The sequence below is a fragment of the Canis aureus genome, chromosome 23 (genome assembly GCF_053574225.1).
Source record: "Canis aureus isolate CA01 chromosome 23, VMU_Caureus_v.1.0, whole genome shotgun sequence".
In the NCBI taxonomy this organism is placed as follows: Eukaryota; Metazoa; Chordata; class Mammalia; order Carnivora; family Canidae; genus Canis; species Canis aureus.
Window position 1 is genome coordinate 30,543,019 of NC_135633.1, and position 21,685 is coordinate 30,564,703.

The 21,685-nt window shown below is 36.9% G+C and overlaps 1 protein-coding gene across 2 annotated transcripts in view; it reads right to left on the bottom strand.

Moving 5' to 3' along the window:
- The window catches only part of RSF1 (remodeling and spacing factor 1), a 158,041-nt gene that overhangs the window by 68,860 nt on the left and 67,496 nt on the right, over nucleotides 1-21,685 (bottom strand). For both annotated transcript variants that reach the window (XM_077867175.1, XM_077867174.1), the window contains exons 3-4: nucleotides 2,746-2,838; nucleotides 2,148-2,353 (exon numbers count right to left, since the gene is read on the bottom strand). In XM_077867175.1, coding sequence (XP_077723301.1) covers nucleotides 2,148-2,353; nucleotides 2,746-2,838 — 299 coding nt within the window. The remainder of the gene's footprint in view (nucleotides 1-2,147; nucleotides 2,354-2,745; nucleotides 2,839-21,685) is intronic.

A 21,685-nucleotide genomic window follows, 5' to 3' on the forward strand; every position in this document is an offset into this window, starting at 1 on the left:
AACAACAATGCAAGGTTGATACAGGAAATAATAGAAGTGATAAAACATCATGAACAGAACTTCATTCAATGTTTATAGGGAGAGATGGTAAGTGAACTTCATTTCAAGACTACTTTATTTCCATTTAGTAAATTAACTACATGGAGAACCATATTATAGTATGATTAAAGGATGTTTATGAAACATTCCCCTATAAATTCATTCATTTCCTTTATTCTTAAGACACCAAAGTTAAGCTTCCCTGACTCAAATGTTCCAAATTTCCACAGATTCTCTCTTCAAAACATTAATAAATAATCACTATAAAAACCTGCTAAAACTAAAAAATGAGCAAAAAAGTCAAGGAGTTTTTCATAAGCAGTGGTTATATATTCACTAAGTTCTCCCTACTTACAGATTTATCTATAGTTTGATAATTTCAAAATTAATATAAACTGTGGGTACTGGTATTAATGAAATAAATTCTAAATAATTATATTTAAAAAATAGAAAATTAGAGATACAAAGATTCCTTTAAAAACAAAAAGATTTATTTTTTTTGAGAGAGACAGAGAGTGCAAGAGTGGGGGGGGGGTGGACAGTGGGTAAGAGAGAGAGGTAGAGAATCTCTAGCAGACTCCCTGCTGAGTGAGGAGTCCCATACAGGGCTCGATCCCATGACCCCAATCAAGATCATGACTTAAGCTGCTATCAAGAGTCGGATGCTTAACCAACAGAGCTAGCCAGGTGCTCCAGAGACACATGATTCTGAATAATGACCTCAGTGTCACTTACTAATTAAAAAATAAAATTTTATTTTAAGGTTTTACATGAAATGTTTCCACTCAAATATATCTTTTTAAAAAGATTTTTATTTATTTATTCATGAGAGAGACAGAGAGGCAGAGACATAGGCAGAGGGAGAAACAGGCTCCCTATGGGGAGCCTGATGCAGGACCCTGGGTCCATGACCTGACCCAAAGGCTCAGACACTGAGCCACTCAGGTGCTCCAAGAACAGGTGACTCTTGATGTCAGGGTTGTGGGCTTGAACTGTTCAGTGCAGAGATTACTTAAAAATAAAATCTTTTAAAAAAAATACAAATAAGAAATCAAGATTTTTTTTAAAAGGACTATGCCAAAAAAGGGGTGCAATATTCCTCAGATTTCTTCAGAACTGTAAAGGAATGTATGCATAGTAAAGATTAAAAATATACTAGGGGCAGCCCCGGTGGCACGGCGGTTTAGTGCCGCCTGCAGCCCAGGGCATGATCCTGGAGACCCTGGATCGAGTCCCACGTCGTCGGGGCTCTCTGCATGGAGCCTACTTCTCCCTCTGCCTGTGTCTCTGCCTCTCTCTCTCTCTCTCTGTGTCTCTATGAATAAATAAATAAAATCTTTAAAAAATATATATATACTAGGGAGGTGGGCGGGGGGTGAGGGTGACTGGGTGACGGGCACTGAGGGGAGCACTTGATGGGATGAGCACTGGGTGTTATTCTAGATGTTGGCAAATTGAACACCAATAAGAAATAAATTTATAGGGATCCCTGGGTGGCGCAGCGGTTTAGCGCCTGCCTTTGGCCCAGGGCACGATCTTGGAGACCCAGGATCGAATCCCACGTCGGGCTCCTGGTGCATGGAGCCTGCTTCTCCCTCTGCCTATGTCTCTGCCTCTCTCTCTCTCTGTGTGTGTGACTATCATAAGTAAATAAAAATAAAAAAAAAAGAAATAAATTTATTAAAAAAATTAAAAATAAAAATATACTACAGTGCCAAGATGAACTGGCCAAATTAAAACAATTAGAAATAAATAAAGGATGCCTAATAGAAAACTGTACCTAGATAAGAACGAAACAATGCTTTTCTTGTATTTTTAATGTTTTTTTCTGTGCATATTATTGGTGCATTATTATTTGTCAAATTCCAGCTTCCTGAAGTATAAGGTACATGTGTTGATATGGACCACCATGCTAAATATATCTACTTGTTTGAGAAATAATTAAGTACCCACTATGGGAATTGTGCTGGGCAAAAGGCTAGGTTCTGGCAATTCCCCAACCCTACAAAAAAAGGATCACCTTAGCCTTAGAGATTAATCTCTTCTTGTAGAGAAGAGATTAGAGTAAGAAATGCAAATAAATGTGAAAAGATTCCAATAAAAGATACCTGACAATGCATTTCCATGAAGAGCCATCTTGATCATCCTGTTCTTCTATGTACATTCTGACATTGTGATCTTGATCCAACTGGTACCAGTACATGAGGCCATCTTTGTCTCGGCCAATTGGTTGGAGACGCATGGTATCAGCATCCTCTTCATTGATAATGTTCTTGAATTTGAGATTGTCATCAAACTGACACTCGCAGAGGTACTGAAAAATAGTCATAACATGGCTTAAAATACTTCATAAATGTTTCTCCATCACAGTAAATATGGTATGTTTAACCATAGAATTGATTCAGGGATGGGAACAGAAAAAAATACCATCCTCTCACCACTTTTGTACAACCTGTTTAGAATAAGCAACTTAAAAAGATATATTTCAAGTTAACACTTTAGTATTACTTAAATTTACAGATTTAATATAACCAATGACATAAAAATAATATATTTCAAAAGTACTGTGTTTGTACTAGTCTCCCAAATTTTCTTATGTATAAAATTTTCAATGATTCTTTCTGCTAAGCTTTTAGGTGACATTATTCTTGGAACAACTATTGGTGAATAAATTAAAATAATTATAACAGATAATAAATGTATTACCTTTAAGAGTGCTAGTTTGCATTCAACACTCATTTCAAGATAGCCCTTCTTCTCCATCTCCCATGCCCAGGTGCTATTAAATTCTTGGCATATCTGTCAGAGAAAGTCAATATGTCAATATCTTAATACATAAAAGCAATTTCTATTTACCTTGGTATTTTGTTGTACAATTATGTTAATTTATTTATAATGGAGTAAGTTTATACCAAATACAATCCAAGGCAAATCCATTCTTAAATACACCAGAGATACTTACTTATGACTAATGACCAAATTTAAGTTAAGCAGTGATCTCTATAGTTCTCTCATCTAATCTCAAGAAGTTTTTACATATTTTATGGCACATTTTCCCAAATGCAAAAATTATCTAATTCCCCTTCAAAATGGCCTAAAAGTTCCTTGAGGGCCATAGTTTTTTTTATCTTTATGCCCAGAACAGAGGTAGACATTCAAAAAACAGGTTAAATTGTAGGTACATTTAAAAAAAATACTTTATTTATTTGAGAGAGAGTGAGAGTGAGAGTGAGTAGAGGGGTGGGGAGGGTGGGAAACAGAGGAAGACGGACAAGGGGACTCCATGTTGAGCATAAAGCCCCATGGAGGGCTCAATTCCAGGACCCCAAGATCATGACCTTAGCCAAAATCAAGAGTAAAACGCTATCCTGGAATACTGTATGTCTCTGGTTGATAGGATTATATATTGTAGAGAGGGGAAAAAATTCTATCAAAAGCTAAAAGGTCAGAATCTGAATGGACATTTTGCCAAAGAACATATAAAACGGCCAATATGCACAGGAAAATAGGATCATCATTAGTCATTAGGGAAATCCAAATCAAAACCACAATGGAATACTACTTCATATCCATAAGGATAGCTGACATTCAAAAAAGAAAAATAAGGGGCGCCTGGGTGGCTCACTGATCTCAGGCTCTTGAGATCCAGCCCCATATTGGGCATTCAGCTCAGTGGGGAGTTGGCTAGAGATTCTCTATCTCCCTCCTCTGCCCCTCCCCATGCTCACATGCTAACAAAAATAAATCTTAAAAAAGAAAAGAATAATAACACTAAATGCTGGTGAGGATATGGAGAGACTGAAATGCACAGGTTTTGATGGGAATATAAAATGGTGCAGTTGCTTCATAAAAAAGCTAAGCAGTTCCTCAAAATGTTAACACTAAGTTACCAAGTGACTTAGCAATTCCATTTCTAGGTATTTATATAAGAAAAGTGAAAATACATGTACATGTAAAAATCTGCATAGTGTTCGGAGTAATATTTTTTTATAATAGCCAAAAGGTGCAAACAATTCAAATATCCATCAACTGAAAAACAGATAATATGTGGAATATCCATGAAGTGGAATTTTATACAGCTATAAAAAAAGAATGAAGTAGTGGTACATTCTACAGCTTGGATGAACATTAAAAACATGCCCAGTGAATGAAATCAGATACAAAAGGTTATATATAGTATGGGTCTATGTATATGAAATGTACACAACAGTAAAATACATACAGACTAAAAATTTATTAGTAGTTGTCAGGGGGCAGGTAAAGGGAGGAATAGGGAGTGATAAAAATGTTTTAGAATTAAGACAATGGTGATGACAGCACATCCTTATGAATACACTAAAAATACTGTATTGTATAATTTAAAGTAAATTTCAAGATATGTGACTAATATCTCAAGTTAAAAAAACAGAGAGTTAAGAATGCAAACCCAGCTTATGACTTGGAAGTACCTACTGAGGACTCTGCTATATACCACACCTAAAAGAAGAGGATGTTGATTGACTATCTTAAAGGTTAAATCTGAGGGTGTAGAAGCTCATGTTCAGTATAAGACGGGCTGAGAATGATATAGCTCCAACGTCTGCTTGACAACCCAAGTACAAAGGCATAGCCAATGACTCATGTAGTCAGATACCAAATACAAATGAACAACTCTTAATTATCTTTTATCATGTGAAAGGGGATAAAAGTGAAAAAGGGGTAAAGAGATAATTAAGACACAGGCCTCTTTGCCTCACACTACTTACTTTCAACTTATTGACCTTCCTTACTTATAATTTAGGGTGCAAAAACTTTTGTGCTAATATTCAGAGATGAGTAGGATACTCTTTTGTTTCTTTAAGAAGGCAAAGGTAGACATATTATTTTGCCATTTGAGAAAAAAAACAAAAATCTCATATCAGATTTGCCCAAACAACCATAACCCATTGCTATCACAAAGTAAAGACTGTCAAAAAAATAATCTGTAAGTGACAATTATGCAGGACTATATAGACAGATTTTTTTAAAAGATTTTTTATTTATTTATTCATGACAGAGACAGACAGAGAGAAAGAGAGAGACAGGCAGAGGGAGAAGCAGGCTCATGCAGGGAGCCCAACGCGGGACCTGATCCCGGGACTCCAGGATCATGCCCTGGGCCAAAGGCAGGCACTAAACCGCTGAGCCACCCAGAGATCCCCTATGCACGACTATATAAGTCTACACCAGAGGTCAGCAAACCTTTTCTGTTAAGGGCCAAACAGGAAATAATTTAGGGTTTGTAGAACATACAGTGTCTTTTCAACTATTCAACTCTGCTGTTGTAGTGGAAAAGCAACCACAGAAAATATATAAATGAGTAAACTTGGCTGTGTTCCAACACAACTTTATTTATGGATAAGGAAATCTGAATTTCATATCATTTTCATACGTCAACCATTCTCCCAACCATTTTAATATGTAAAAACCCCCACTTAGTTTTCAGGCCATACATAAGTAGACAGCAGGCCAGATTTGGCCCATGGGCCAATGTTTGCCTAGAGTGCCAGAAACTAGCTGTGTCTCTGAGACTGTCTATGACAGTTATTCTTGGATCCTTGTGAGACAGAGAAACTAAAGGGACTCCATGAAAAAACTGCTTTTTACCTTCTTCTATTTCCATTAGGACCTCCACCTCCACCTTATACATGTCTTATAGAACAGAAAATGAATGTCTTCCTTGTGAAGGTCAAGGATTTAATGACTTCTTTGGAAGTCTTCCAGCATAATAGATGACATCTAAGGAGTAACCAGGCAGGGTCATCACAAATGTTTTCCAAGACACTGACTCATCAAGACCACTGGCTGGCACCAATACATGAGTGACTTATGGAGAACATCTAAACACTCATCTTTGTTCCTGGATGCCAGAGAAGACATGTGCACCAGACAACAACCCTCAATAAAAAACCAGACCCCAAGTAATAAGACTCACTCTCCTCTCCTTTCCAAGTCTTCCAGATGCTCTGTATGTATCTGCACTCTCTACATCTTCAATAAACTCTGCTCTCACTTCCTCTTGGCTCACATTTGATTTTTTTTTCTTTTTTAGATTTTATTTATTCATTCATGAGAGACACAGAGAGAGAGAAAGAGAGAGAGAGAGAGAGAGAGAGAGGCAGAGACATAGGCAGAGGGAGAAGCAGGCTCCATGCAGGGAGCCTGACGCAGGACCCGATCCTGGGTCTCCAGGATCATGACCTGGGCTGAAGGCAGAGCTAAACCGCTGAGCCACCCAAACTGCCCTCACATTTGATTTTTATCCTGTGCAAAGCCAAGGACCCTCTTGACTGGTCCCTAGGAAACCCGCTCTGAGTCCGAGGACCCAGCAAGCCTACATCACTTGAAGCAAGAGGATCCTTATTAGATTATTAATTCATATTAACTCCCTATGCCCCAACTTGAATCTGATCTGCTTTGTAAACATAATTTGGTTTTGCATGCAATTTCTCTTTAAAGCATGTTCAGTATCTAAAAATGAACATTTTTGTATAATGTTCCTATTTATCACTCTAAGTCATTATTCCATAATACTGGCTCTATGTTTGATTCTCTCTAATCTGGTTAATGAGAGGTCATATCCTGTAGTATCCCCCTGCATGGTGCCTAAGGAACAGCCTTTCTGATATACACGTACACATGAAATCAAAGTTCTGTACCTGTAAGACTGACTGATATTCAGCCTGGGAGGCCTCTTGGCCACCTAGCTGCTACCATTCCAATACCCCTAGGCTGTCTTTTCCTCTTACACACAGAACAACAAGAATGAAGATGGGAAATAGGGACGGGGGGGGGGGGGGTGTTTAAAAGTCCACATCATCTCAATATTTACAGGAAAGGTGGTTTCACATGCCTACACAGCAAATATATGGAATTTATGTCAGTGAGATCATTAAACACATTAATCTTGGAGGCATATACGCAATCAAGTACCAATAATCCTTCTCTTTTTTGATAACATAAAGCATTAAAAGGGGGCAGAATGAGGGTGGGCATTAAAAAGGGGAGGGATTGGGTAGAGAAGAAAACTGCAAAAAATCTCAAGCATGAACATCCAAAACCCTGCATTAAGAGACTAAATCAAACTCTAACATGGCTTCTAGCAGCCTCAGGACTTATCCCTGGGACCACCCTGTTCCTCTTGAGTTCCTGTCTAGAAAACTCAAGGTTTCCAAAAGAATTTACTATTTGTTCCAGCCAACACCTGATCTAAGTCCATGAATTTACTTTTCCATTTATTTTAAAAACAAACAAAACCTTACAATTGTAAATCTTTCCTCTGTCCCTTTGAGATGTATATGTGTCTCCTGTAAGAGTGTCTTTCTCAAGGACTTGAAAGCCATTCCTTTGATTTAGAATCCTCAGGAAGGATAGGACCTCCCAGACTCTGTGCAAGGGTAGAAAGTTTATCTTTCAATGTTGACAGACCAACTTTCAGACCAACCCTCATACTTACTTTTTGTTAACTTTTCCTTTCTCTAACCCCTTTTCCTCCCCCTCATTTCCACCTCCTGAAACCCTTAGTCTCCCTTTAAAATACCAGTCACCTCTGGGTAAACTCGAATTGAGCTCAGCCCCTTCTCCTACCATAACAGTTAAGTGAATGAAGTCTGTCTTTACTGCCTTTATCTTGGGGGACGGGTGGTCTTTGGATGCCTTTATTTTATAAGTTTATAAAGAGAGTCATTTATCTGGTGATTCCACTAATATTTACTGAGCACCTACTCTATGGCAGAAACTAGTCAAGGAGCTGGGATACCATGATTAAGAAGACAGGTAACCTGCTATCATGGAGCTTATATTCTTAAGGATATTACAACAGATAAAAATAAGAAAATATTAAGTAGAGCCAAATGCTTTGTTGAAAATAAAACAGTAATGTGCTACAGATAGTTTGAGTATTACTCTGGTTGGGTGCTCAGAGAAGGCCTCATTAAAAAAGTTGACATCTGACACAAAAAGTTGAGACATAGAAATCAGCCACAAGAAGGTCTGATGTAGGAATGCTTCAGGCAGAAAAAAAACAAGCTACTAAAAAAGGCCTTCAAGTTTGGTGTATTTAGAAAAACAGAAAAAAGATCAGTATAAATGAAGCAAAATAAAGGGGAAGTGGCAGAAGATAAGGTTAAAGAGGTAAAACAAGGGCAAAATTATGGAAGCCATAATAAGAAATTAGGATCTTATTTCAAATATAATGGGAGGCCACTGGAGGATTTTAAATGGGGGAATAACAAAATGTGAGCCATGTTTCAAATACAGCTGCTGTAAATGGATTGCAAAGCAGGGGTGGGGGTGTCGGGGGTGGAAACTAAGAAACCAATTTTAAGGCAAGAGGTAATGAATGATGTCATGGACTATGGAGGCCACAGTGGCAACAGAAGTTAACTGTATTTTGGAGGTAGAATCATCAGGACTTTTAGTAGAATGTATGTGGTCAGTGACTGGAAAGGAAAAACAAAGGTGACATCTACATTCCTTGGCTTGCACAAATAGGATGAAAGTGCTTCTAACAAAGGTATTAAGACAACAGTACCAAAGAGAAGGAAGTTGACAAGAGATTTGTATCTTTCAAAGTTAGTGACTGAGCTGAGACTTGAAGCTTATGACTTCTGGTTCAGAGCTCTTTCCACTGGATCATATTTCTTTACATAAACCTTTTAAAATCTGAGTCCAGAAGAATTTAACTGAGCTCTGAGAAGTCAACTCATCTTCATACCCCTCGCTTGTAGCAAAGTATGCAATACAGCATATACAAAACAAACATCTGATGAATAAACGAAAGAAACACCAAAATAATGCTTTACCTTAATTAAAAAACCTCTTTTAGGTTAACCACTATTAATTAGCAGCCAACACAACACGTCTTTAACATTAAAAATTCTTACTAGAATAATAATAACAGCCAACATTTATTGCATGTTTACTAGTTGTCAACTACTGCTATTATTTTAAAATATTAACATGATCAATTCTCACATGCTTTAGATGTATGTACTCTTATCCTCAGGAAGTTATGTGCTTTACCCAAGGAATTAGAGTAATTAGTATCAAGGGTCATTTACAGTGAAATTAGTATATATTCAGGTCACCAATCAGGTCAGCTGTCACCATCAAGTTGTGAACAAAGGCTAGAATGAGAATTACAAACAATCTAGAAACTGAGTAACTAACACATCAACTACTACAAAAAGAGAGAGGAGAGAAACCTTAATTCAATAAATGGATAAAAGGAGATCAGCAACAACTCAAGGGTAAAGTTTTATTTAAGTGGTGACTTTAGTGCTAGGACTTGAAGAATGAATAGGTTTTACAAGAGAGGAGGTGAAGAGAAATTTCAGGAAGAAAAAAAAAAAACAAAACAGAATATGCAAAGCCAGGAGGGTGTGAATGATACTGGTCTATCCTGTCAATGTAATGGTGAAGAGAGCAGTTCTTTCTGCTGAACTCTAGAGCCCTAGATCTTGAGTGCTTGGGTTTGAAAGTGGGTACAAGGCTGTGAAGGGAAGGCAGTGAGAAAGGTTGTGAAAGTAGGTCATGGCTTGTACATATGGGGGCTCAACAAGCATTTGGAAGCACTATTAAAAAACAGTTCTGGGCAGCCCGGGTGGCTCAGCAGTTTAGTGCCGCCTTCAGCCCAGGGTGTGATCCTGGAGACCCGGGATTGAGTCCTATGTCGGGCTCCCTGCATGGAGCCTGCTTCTCCCTCTGCCTGTGTCTCTGCCTCTCTCTCTCTCTCTCTGTGTCTCTCATGAATAAATAAATAAATAAAATCTTAAACAAACAAACAAACAAACAGTTTCATTGCACTGTGCAAAACTGATGGGATAATACAGTCTGAGGTCAAGGAGACCCACTAAAGCCTATTTTCCAACAATTCAAGGGAAAGAGTTGAGTTGAGCTAAGCTATTTGAGAGAAGCAGATTTAGGTTGCTAGTGCATCCACCTTACAAAAGCATTAAGTTTCATGTTTAATATACGGTTTTACTATTTGCAATATAACATTCACATTTCACTTGAGGTGGGTATTCTTTAAAACTACAAGATTTTTGAAGGCCAAATACAAAGTCTGATTCTTCTATTTTCTATAGTATCTACCAAGTACAGGGCCTTGCTAATAGTGGACACTCAATCTCAATGTTCTCTGCTATAAATTGAGAGAATTTACTATTATTATGGTATATTTGGGAACACTGTCTATAAGAATGCATTAAAAGTTATACAGAATGGATGTTTAATTCCTTAAAAAAATACACAGGAACTATTTTGATGGCAAGATTTCTCAAGCAATATGGTTTTAAAAATCAAAAGAACACCAAAACCCTACTGACAGAGCATAAGTATATATTAATTAATTAGCTCACTCCACATTTTATCAGGAATGTACTGTGTCCCAGACAATATGCTTGACACCAGGATACATAAGATACTATAACTCCTGCTAATCGAACTCAGGATTAGAGGGACAGGCAGCTGAAATCTCAGTTAACTTATAAACTGGGCAAAATTACACATGGCAAAGCTTTGAAAGGCTGATCTCAAAAGTAGCCTATTCTGAAGTTTTGGTTAAGTAAAAAGTACCCTGAAAATATGTGAAATAAGTTTAGCAGGAAAAATAAAATCTCTATCATACCTATTTTATATTCATAGGTAAGATTAACCATGTATCTAAAATGTAATTAAAATGGAAAGTGCCTCTTTCCAAGTAATCTGCTTTATATCAGTAATCTAGGTAAAAAGGGAAATATGGCTCTAGGGTCCTGTAGGTTGAGATTCAAATCCTCGCTTTCCCTATCAGCAGTGTGATCTTGTTAAATCACCACCACCTCTTTGAATTTCAGTATCTTCAACTGTAAAGTAGGGGTTTTACTAGTAAAACCTAGGTTTTGCTAGTGAAAGAGACAAGAAAATAAGGATGGCTATCAGATACTCACTGTGCTATAGTTTCCTTATTATGTAAATGTAAACCTAAAAATGTTCTAGTAAATGACCACAAGAACCAACTGGAATACAAGTAAAACAGAATTAAGAGCTGGTAAGAAGTATATCAGTGTCCTTCAAATTGTACATAAACATTGTTTCATGACATTTTTGTTTCATATACATATATAAAACATGCCTAAGATTTAAATAAAATTATTGGTGATTGACTTGTTTTAATTTCCTACTTTTATTTTCTGGGTAATTGACCTCATTTAAAATGTGGTCAGGCCAGAAGGGGGAGCACTCATGCCCTAACACTAGTCAACTGTAGCCTGAAAAGGTACTACTTATCTATCCCAGCCAGAAGGTTTTCTTCTTGCCAGTAAACAGACGAACGGGTAAGAGACTGTCACAACTCAGCCCATGAAAAGCCACTCCACTACAAACTCTCAGTTTATGACTCTTGGTTTATAGTCCATCCCAATACCTCCTTCCTTCTATCAAAGAAATGACCTCTCTTTTGCTCTCTGGACTTGCCCAGCTTGCTTGTCCTAATTCTTGGCTATTCCCTAATAAATCCATTTTTTGCTGATAAAATAATTAACAGTTTTATTTTTGAGGTTAATAAACCCTATATTATACTGAATGGCTTCTCTTTTTATGTATGCTCTGTAACCAACATGACAGTGAATATGTTAAAGCTAAGATCACTGCTAGATCTACAGACAATTCCCTGATGGTTGCACTTCTTAAAATTTTATTGTGGGGAGATTATATATACAAAATTTAAAAATGAAATTTGGCATTTTAATCATTAAATGTACAATTCAGTGGTATTAATGACATTCACAATGTTGTATAACCATTAGCACATTTTATTCCCCATACTTCATCACCCAAACAGAAACTCTTGAACCCAAAGCGATAACTCCCCACACTCCCCTTCCGCCCTGCAGCATCTGGTAACCTATCTACTCTCTGCGCATCTGCCTGTTCTAGACAGGTTATACAAGTGGAGCCATCCAATATTTGTCCTTCTGTACCTGGCTTCTTTCAGGTTAACATATTTTTAGGGTTTATCTGCACTGTAGCAAGTATAAGAACTCCATTCCTTCTTCGGAATGAAAGATATTCCACTGTATGAATATACCACTTTTTGTTTATCCATTCATCTGTTGACTGACAACTGGGTAGTTTCAACCTTTTGGCTATTGTTGAGTTATTCTACAATAAACACTGGCATACAAGTAGCTGAGTCTCTGTTTTCAATTCTTTTAAGGATACAGCTAGGAGTGGAATTGCTGGGTCATATGGCAATTCTATGTTTAGCTTTTTGAGGAACTGCCAAACTGTTTTCCACAGCAGCTGCACCATTTTGCATTTCCATCGGGATTATATGAGGGTTTCAATATCTCCACAACCTTACCAACACTTACTTTTTTTATAAAGTAGCCATCCTATTAGGTATAAAGTGATGATACCTCATTGTGGTTTTGATTTGCATTTCCCCACTGACTAAAGACATTGAATACTTTTTCATGTGCTAATTTATTAATCTTGGTATATCTTTGGACAAATGCCTACTCAAATATTTTGCTCATTTCTAAGTTGGGTTATCGTTTTGTTGAAGTTTGGGTTTCTTATATGGCTGGATATTAAATTCTAACAATTTACATAATTTGCAAATATTTCCTCCTATTCTGTAGGTTGTCTTTATACTTCATCATTTTCTTTGATGTACAAATTTTTAATTCTGATCAAGTTCACTTTATCTTTCTCTTGTTGTTCACATGATTTTGGGTGGTATCTAAGAATCTACGCCAAATATAAGGTCATGAAGATTTAACCCTGTGTTTTATTCTAAGAGGTCTATAGTTTCACTTCCTTCATTTAGGTTGTTGGCCCGACGTGAGTTGATTTTTGCATATGGTGTGAGGTAGGGTATCTTGAATTTGGCAAGTTGTTATATTTCAAAAAGAAGCATATTTCATATGATAGGCAACAGTCTGAAAAAAAAAAGAGGTTTTCTTTTAAAGATTTATTTGAGAGAGAGAGAGAATGCAAGCAAGCATGAGTGGAGGGACAGAAGGGAGAGGGAGAGAGAACCCAAGCAGACTCCTTGCTGAGCAGGAGCCCAATGCAGGACTGGATCTCATGACCCTGAGATCACAACCTGAGTCAAAACCAAGAGTCAGATGCTCAACCAACTGTGCCACTCAGGTGTTCCCAAAGAAGCTTTCAAAATATGACATAAATCTTATATATAGTCCATCCTCTCATTTTCAGATAAGACAAGAATAGAGATAACTAACTATATAATAGTAACAATTTTCAATGGTAGGAACATTGTATACTTAGAAAACTTCACAAGATTGTATTTTTTACTTCCTACATTTATCTGATGAGCTAAAGCAATGAGAAGTGACTTTAAATTACAATTTTCATATAACTTCTTTGAAAACACATTAATATTTGAGTTATAGAAATGTTTCCTATATAAAGAACTGACAGGTGTGCACACTTGAAAAAAAAAAAAAAAAAACATCTAAAGAAGAGAAGCATGTTCCCCAAGTCTACTCAGAGGCACAATTGTCACAAGAGGTTTCCCAGCCATAATTAAGGTAATTCAGCTTGTTGCTCTATGGAAAGGCTTTCAGGTATATTATTATCACAAAATAGTCATTAGACCACCTGAAGTCACTTAGTTCAGTAGAAAACCGAAGAAAATAAAACCCAGGGGCAGGCCGGGTGGCTCAGCAGTTTGGCGACACCTTCAGTCCAGGGCCTGATCCTGGAGAACCAGGATTGAGTCCCGCGTTGGTCTCCCTGCATGGAGCCTGCTTCTCCCTTTGCCTGTGTCTCTGCCTCTCTCTCTCTCTGTGTTTGTGTCTCTCATGAATAAATAAATAAAATCTTAAAAAAAAAAAAAAAAGAAAAGAAAACCCAGTATTTTCTATATCCACAAGTATAGCGAGTTTCTTTAGCCCAAGTTGCTGTTAGTTTCCAAAGGAACGCTACCCACAGAAAAGAAAAAAGTTGTCTAAAATCACTATGTTGTTTCTCTAATTTATTATTATTATTTAAATAACATTTGCTAGTTTCCAACTATTTGACAAGGTACTATGCTGAGAAAATTCACACGTATTTTCATGAGAAAACAGAGGATTCAAAGAAGCAACTTAACTTATACACAGTAATTAGCAGAGTTCGGATTTTTCCCCATTACTTATCCAGCTCTTTCTACATCACCACATGTAATTCAGTTATGAGTGTATATTATGGCTGCTCACACCTTACCAGTGAGTAAAGGGTACTCTTTAGGGAACATTTTACAAAGTTAAAAGTATGTGAAAATATTTTCCAATATGCAAAATACTTTCCATTAAGTATTCATGCTGTGGCATGAGACAAACTTGTATTCAATCCTTGCTTCAGCATCCACTATCTATGTGACCTTGGAAGTAGTTTAATTCACCATCATCTGAGGTGTGTTTTGAACTATATGATAATGTATGTAAAACAGCATAAGACCTATAGTAAGCTCTCAAATATTAGTCCTTAGCCTTACTACTAAAACATTAAGTTTTAGAGAAATTGAAACACTAATAAATTGCTAGTGGGAGGGTAAAAAGGTATGGCAGCTATAAAAAAAAGGCTGGTAGTTCCTCAAAAAAACTAAACATAAAATTACCATATGACCCATGAATTACAATCTTAGGTATACAGACAGGAGAAATGAAAATACATGGTCACACAAAAACTTGTACAGTACCTAATGTTTACAGCAGAATTATTCTTAATAGGCCAAAAGGGAAAAAATTCCAAATGATCATTAACTGGCATGCATAAATAAATATAAATATGGTCTTATCCATATGATGCTATTACTATTTGGCAACAAAAAGAAATGAAATACTAATGCATGTTACAATATGGATAAACTTTGAAACAATTATGCTAAATAAAAGAAGTCAGACACAAAAGGCCACATACTTTTTATGATTCTCATTTACAAGAAATGTCCAGAATAGGAAATTCATAGAGACAGAAGTACATTATTGGTTGCCAGAGGACTGGGAGAGGGAGGATTGTGATTGGGACTGTTATTAATGCGTATACAGTTTATTTTAGAGGTAATGAAAATGTTCTGGAACTAGATAGTGACTGTAGTTGCACAACATAGTGAATATATTCAAAACCAATGAATATACTTTAATATGGCAGATTTTATGCCCCAAGAATTGTACCTCAATAAAAAAGAAAACGCCAATAAACATATTAACAAGGCAAATAAAAATTAAAGATAACCACCTTAGTTTAGTTTTGAAAAATAAATGTAGCAGTAGAGAAAAACGCTTGTCAAAATATAACCAAAAACAATTGTTTTAAATATTTTATTTATTTATTCATGAGATACACAGAGAGAGAGGCAGAGACAGAGGCAGAGGGAGAAGCAGGCTCTATTCAGGAAGGCCCGATGCAGAACTCCGTCCCAGGACCCCAAGATCATGCCCTGAGCCGAAGGCAGACGCTCAACTGCTGAGCCATCTAGGCGTCCCAAAATATAACCAAATTAATAAATGATAAATGACTTGCTAAAAATAGAGAGCAATCATCCCTAAAGAGTAAAAACAGCGGGTCTTTTCAAAATTACTATTTAGATTAAAGCTATTATTGTCAAGTTTATTCACTTTCAAGAGATTTCTAAACCTGTTAGAGGAATCATCAGACAAGAGATAGCCCTTGTCTTCCCTTTACTTTTGAGGGACAAATGAATGAGGTATCATTCTGATGAGGGGGAAACACCCCAAAAGAGATATATTAGGTTCTTTTCTATTCAATGTCATTACCTCTCAAGTATGTTTTTTCCTCTCGAGTATTAAGCATCAGAAAAAATTCTGCTTACTCTAAGAAACATATTTATTTTTTATATTTAACATTTCATAAAATCAAGAATTTTTTTAAGGTTAATGATTACATTCAACATAATAGCATTTCTTTTTTCTTTCAACAACCATCTCTAAATCATGTGGCATGAAGAAATTACAGAACCAAAGAAAAACAGCAATAATAAATTACCATTGTCTCTTAGAAATTATTCTGAGGCTAAAGGAAATCAACTGTGATTTCATTTATAGGATAATTTATTAAGACTTGGCTTTCCCATTACTTTTCAAGGCCATTATATGGCTGTCTTTGAGCAGAAGCCAGAGCAATAGGGAAGCCAAGGCACAGGTACTGAATTTGTTGAAGGGAGATACTTGTTTATTAACATATTGATATTCACTATCCATGGCTAAGGTGTATAAAATTGCTCCTGTGGTATCTTTAGTGATTAATAACCACAGGAAATAGAGGAGTTTCGTGGAAGCATGAGAGTTCACTGCAGAGAAATTTCTTTGTGACTCACCAAATAAAAAAAGGAATATGAAGCTCAATAAGGCCAAGGCCTGGTCAACTAAGCAAGGAGTTAACAGATCCCAGCAGAACTGCTAGTTTTAATTTCCACTTACTGGGTTTCTTTATTTTTAGGAGGGTATTTCCACCTTTTTTTTTTTTTTTTTTTTGGTAATTCCACTTTTAAAGTAAAAAGCCACCAGCAGGATTTTCAAGTTTCTTTACTCTAGATGATATTGGAGAATATATGTCAGCAAGTGTAGGATATGGCAATACAATGAATGCTCTTATATTCATTTTCTATCAGTTACCAAGATTTATTGATTTTGCCTTCCAAAAAGCTCTCACATTCACCCTCTTCTTTCCATCCTTACTGCCAAAACCTTAATTCAGATCTCTTCATTGCTCAGTCGGATTATCATAATAGCTTCCTTTCACATGATACCTGGGCTTCCACTCATTACCATTCTTTCTAGGTACTTATTTCAGTGAAGCTGAACTATTGGTAATTTCCTAACAAATTTCTGCTCATTCTACAGGTCTTAGTTTAACTGTTTTAGGGAGACACTAACAAGAGATGACAAACAGATGCTAATGCTGACTGATTTGTAGTAGCAGTGAAGTCAGCTAAGACAAAGGCTTAACAGAAAAAGCTTAGATTGGTAACATTAGCTATGAGCCAAGGAACAGGGCCTAACAGATGCCAGATATTTGCTCTGGACTTAAACAGAATTTTACATTAATTATATCCTACTGACTTCAAAAGGAAATAAAACAGGTCTCCATTACAGATTATGCACAATGATGCCACAAAGAGAAGGATAAAAGATCAAAAGTCTCATAACAGGGAAGGTAAAAATTCCATGAGAACACTATCTAATATAGATAAGAAGTACAACAAAGAAGCATATTTAGAGTTAAGCCTATCAGCAGTGAACTGAAAGAAAATTGAAATTGTCTAAGTGATTACTTAATTCACCTAAAATTGATGCATAAAGGATGAAAAAAGCACTCAAGATGCTTACAACCTATAAAAAACACAAATATGAAGGACAATATTAGTGGCATTTTGAAGCACTAGATTCACAAAGACCTGGGTTTGGATGCTGGCTCTGCCATTTCTAGTGATGTGAGACCAAACAAGTTATCTTGTGTCTCAAAACCAATTTCCTTGTGCAAATTGATAAAAGAAAATATCTATTTCTAAGGTGAGCTATGTAAGGTAGATATTAAACACAGTGCCTGGTACATACCAAACATGCAATAAAAAAAAACCATATGATAGGGGTGCCTGGGTAGCTCAGAAGGTGAAGTGTCTAACTCTCGGCTTTTGGCTCAGGTCATAATCTCAGGATCCATGGGATCAAGCCTGGAGTTGTGCTCCACGCTCAGCACAAAGTCTGCTTATCTCTTCCTTCTGCTCCTCTACTCACTTGTGTTCTCTCTCTAAAATAAATAAATAAAATCTTTAAAAAACCACAACCCCATATGACAGGTTCTATAATGGAGTATAAATTGATGAAAGAACGTCTTCCTGGGAGAACATCTTAGAAAGAAAGTACTTGAGCTGAGATAGGAAGGATAAATTAAGTTTGCCAGGAAAACAAGTTAGTAGGGAGGCATTCTAGGCAGGAGATATAATATATGCAAAAACACCAAGGAATGAAAAAGAAAGCAGATTCTGTGAAAGGCGTACAGTATGAGCCTAAATAGTAGGGTGCACAGGAGAGAATGTCATTAGATATGGCCAAAGAGAAGTGGCTAAACCATTAAAAGTGCTGAATACTCTGACAGAGTTTAGATTTTTGAGTGAATGGGAATGACTAAATAATTTTGAAAGTGATATAACATTACTTTTAAACTTTTGTGTTTAAAAGGTCATTCTTGGGATGCCTGGGTGGCTCAATGGTTGAGCATCTGCCTTTGGCTCAGGTTGTGAACCCGCAGCCCCAGGATGCGGTCCCACATTGGGCTCCCTGCATGGTGCCTGCTTTTCCCTCTGCCTCTGTCTCTATGTCTCTCGTGAATAAATAAAATCTTAAAAATAAAATAAAATAAAAGGTCATTCTTGTAGCAGTAAGGAGAAGGTGGTAGAAAGGTACAAGACTAAAAGCCCAGAGGCCAATCAGAAGGTGAAGTTTTAGGCAAGAAATGATAAAGGCCTGAATTAGCCCATGGCAATAAGGATGAACAGAGACAAATCTGAGAAATAGGCAGGAAGAAATACTAAGAGATCTTGGCTATTGTTTGGGTGTGGACAAGGAGGGTTTTGGGACGATGCCCGAATCATGGCTTGGGCTCAGAATGTTGGTGGTAACATGAACACATCATGGATTCAGTATGTACAAGACGTATGAGGAGGGAAGATAATGAATATGATTTCTGATATGTTAAGTTTGATTTGCTTTGATATCAGTTTGATAGGCAGGCAGCTGGATATAAATGGAGATGTTTGTAATTTGGTATAAAGCCTAAGACAGAGCTACAGTTATGGGAGTCAGTTTATAAAACATTTTCTTTCATTCATTCATTTATTTATTTCATTCGTTCATTTACAGAGAGAGAGAGGCAGAGACACAGGAAGAGTGGAGAAGCAGGCTCCCTGCAAGGAGCCTGATGTGGGACTCCACCCTAGACCCCGGGATCATGCCGAGCCGAAGGCATATGCTCAACCTCTGAGCCACCCAGGTGTCCCTATAAAACGTTTTCTAATAATAAACTGTCAAGGAAACTTACTGATGAGACTTCACACAAATATCTTTGTTCAGTCACTCAAGTGTGCTTGGGAGTTAGATAAATGGTAGCCAAAAAGGTGGACAGAGTTCTTATCTACTTATAAACCAGCAGACAACTAATATAAGAAACTATAAAAAACACAAGGAGATATAATATGTGCAAAAAACACTTCTTCAGGGATCCCTGGGTGGCGCAGAGGTTTGGCGCCTGCCTTTGGCCCAGGGCGTGATCCTGGAGACCCGGGATCGAATCCCACATCGGGCTCCCGGTGCATGGAGCCTGCTTCTCCCTCTGCCTGTGTCTCTGCGCCTCTCTCTCTCTCTCTGACTATCATAAATAAATAAATTAAAAAAAAAATTAAAAAAAAAAAAAAACACTTCTTCAGTAGGTACAGATGTGTTCTTGTTCATTCATGTCCTTTTTATCTATCTAGCAACTAACCACCATGTGGTTTTCTGGTATTCTAATTTCATAAAGGACAGACCTAAGAGAAATAGAGATATATAGATGGCTGATGTGCCTTCCAGATTAGATATTTAACTTTTCCTGCAGAGGGCTGATGGTAAATATTTTAGGCTTTGCAGACCAGACAGTCTCTATTAAACTAACTACTCAATTTGGCACTTTACCATGAAAGCAGTCATAGATCATTGTAAACAAACAGATGTGGCTGTGTTCTAATACAACTTTATTTACAAAAACAGGCAGTGAGCTGTAGTTTGCCAACTCCTCCTCTGGACTATCAACAATATTCTTAATGCAGACAGAAGAATGACTAGGAAAAAAAAATCCCTAATGAAGCTTTTGGCCATAGTAAAATGACGGCCAAATACTCTATTGTTAGAAAAGACGTGGGACTCGATCCCGGGTCTCCAGGATCACACCCTGGGTTGAAGGCGGTGCTAAACCGCTGAGCCACTGGGGCTGCCCTATAATGTTCCTTTTTAAAATAATGTAAGGATTTCTTTCTCATTGCCATATACAGAACTTTATTGTTTTTGGATACAAAGTCAGAAAGACCAGGTTGAGTAACTTGGCTTTGTGTCCTTTGCAAAGTTACTTGACCTCAATTCATTTATTCATTAAACAAATAACTATTAAACCCCTATGTGCCAAGCACTGTGTTAGGACATAGTAACCTATTTTTAAATATAATATACTATGTCATATCTCATGCTATATACTATGCATAATATATAATAATTAAGTTCAATTTTTTGGTAATACAGGTGTATTAATGAGAAAAATAGAATTATTTGGGGGGAAGTGGATAACAGTGTGCTTAACTGGAATTCAAAGTACTCTCTTTCAATAAACTGATTATAAATGTTCTACTTTGTGAAAAAGCATTATTGGATCAGAGCCTTACACAACTGCCTGTGTGGCTAAGTTGGTTGAGCATCTGACTCTTGGTTTCGGCTCAGGTTATGGTCTTGGGATCATGAGAATGAGCCCCATGTTGGGCTCCATGCCCACTACTGAGTCTGCTTGAGATTCTCTCCTTCTGTCTCTCCCCCTCATTCACTCTCAAATAAACAAATAAATATAAAAATAGGCAGCAAGACATAATTTGAGGACTTCTGATGTATGTAACACTGTATAAGGCATATAGGGTCTAGTTCTCATGAATTCTGGTTTGGGACAGAGGTTTTTATGAGCAAATACAATTTCCTCATCTGCATAATGGGGATATCAATATATGAATCTACCCTGCAAGGGTTGGGTGAAAATTCACATACGTACAAAGGTGATTCTTCTTATTATTTATAAAGGACAGTACTTAGGAGAATAATAACATAAAGTAGACAATCAACAGAATACAGCTTTGATTTTCCCTACAGTCATTAGAGAAAAGATGTCTCCATGCTCAGCACATCTTCATTTGTCTTCCTGTTTCACATAAAGTCACCTATTTTTACCTTCAGAATTTAATTAATAACTTACCATCCCAAGAAATACTTTTACAGTTTTTGTGACATGGTAACTTCTATTAACTAAATTACCATAATAGTATCTTTTATAGAACTTAAAAATTAGGTGACAAATGTAAGCTTCAACAGTATCTTAGATATTATCATCAATAGTACTTTTACTCTTGAAGCCAGTATGTCAGGCACTACAAGGAGTGCATTTCATACATTATTTCATTAAATTCTCACAATTCTGCAAGATAAATGGTGGTTTCTCAGTTCTGTAAGATCACATTTTCTCAGTTTTACAGATGAATCGACCTGGGTTCAGATAAGTGAGATAAAGTTTCCTGAGATCAACAGAACTAACAAAGAATGGAGCCCAGATTTTCTAACACCAAAACTTTCTTTCCAATCAAACTTTGACTTAGTAACAAATGTAGTAAATTTGTTCAATGTTTAGCATCAAGTTATTTTTTTTTTTGTTTTCTTTTTAAAGATTTTATTTATTTATTCATGAGAGACACAGAGAGAGAGGCAGAGACACAGGCAGAGGAGAAGCAGGCTCCGTGCAGAGAGCCTGACCTGGGACTCAATCCTGGGTCTCCAGGATCACACCCTGGGCTGAAGACGGCGCTAAACCGCTGAGCCACCTGGGCTGCCCT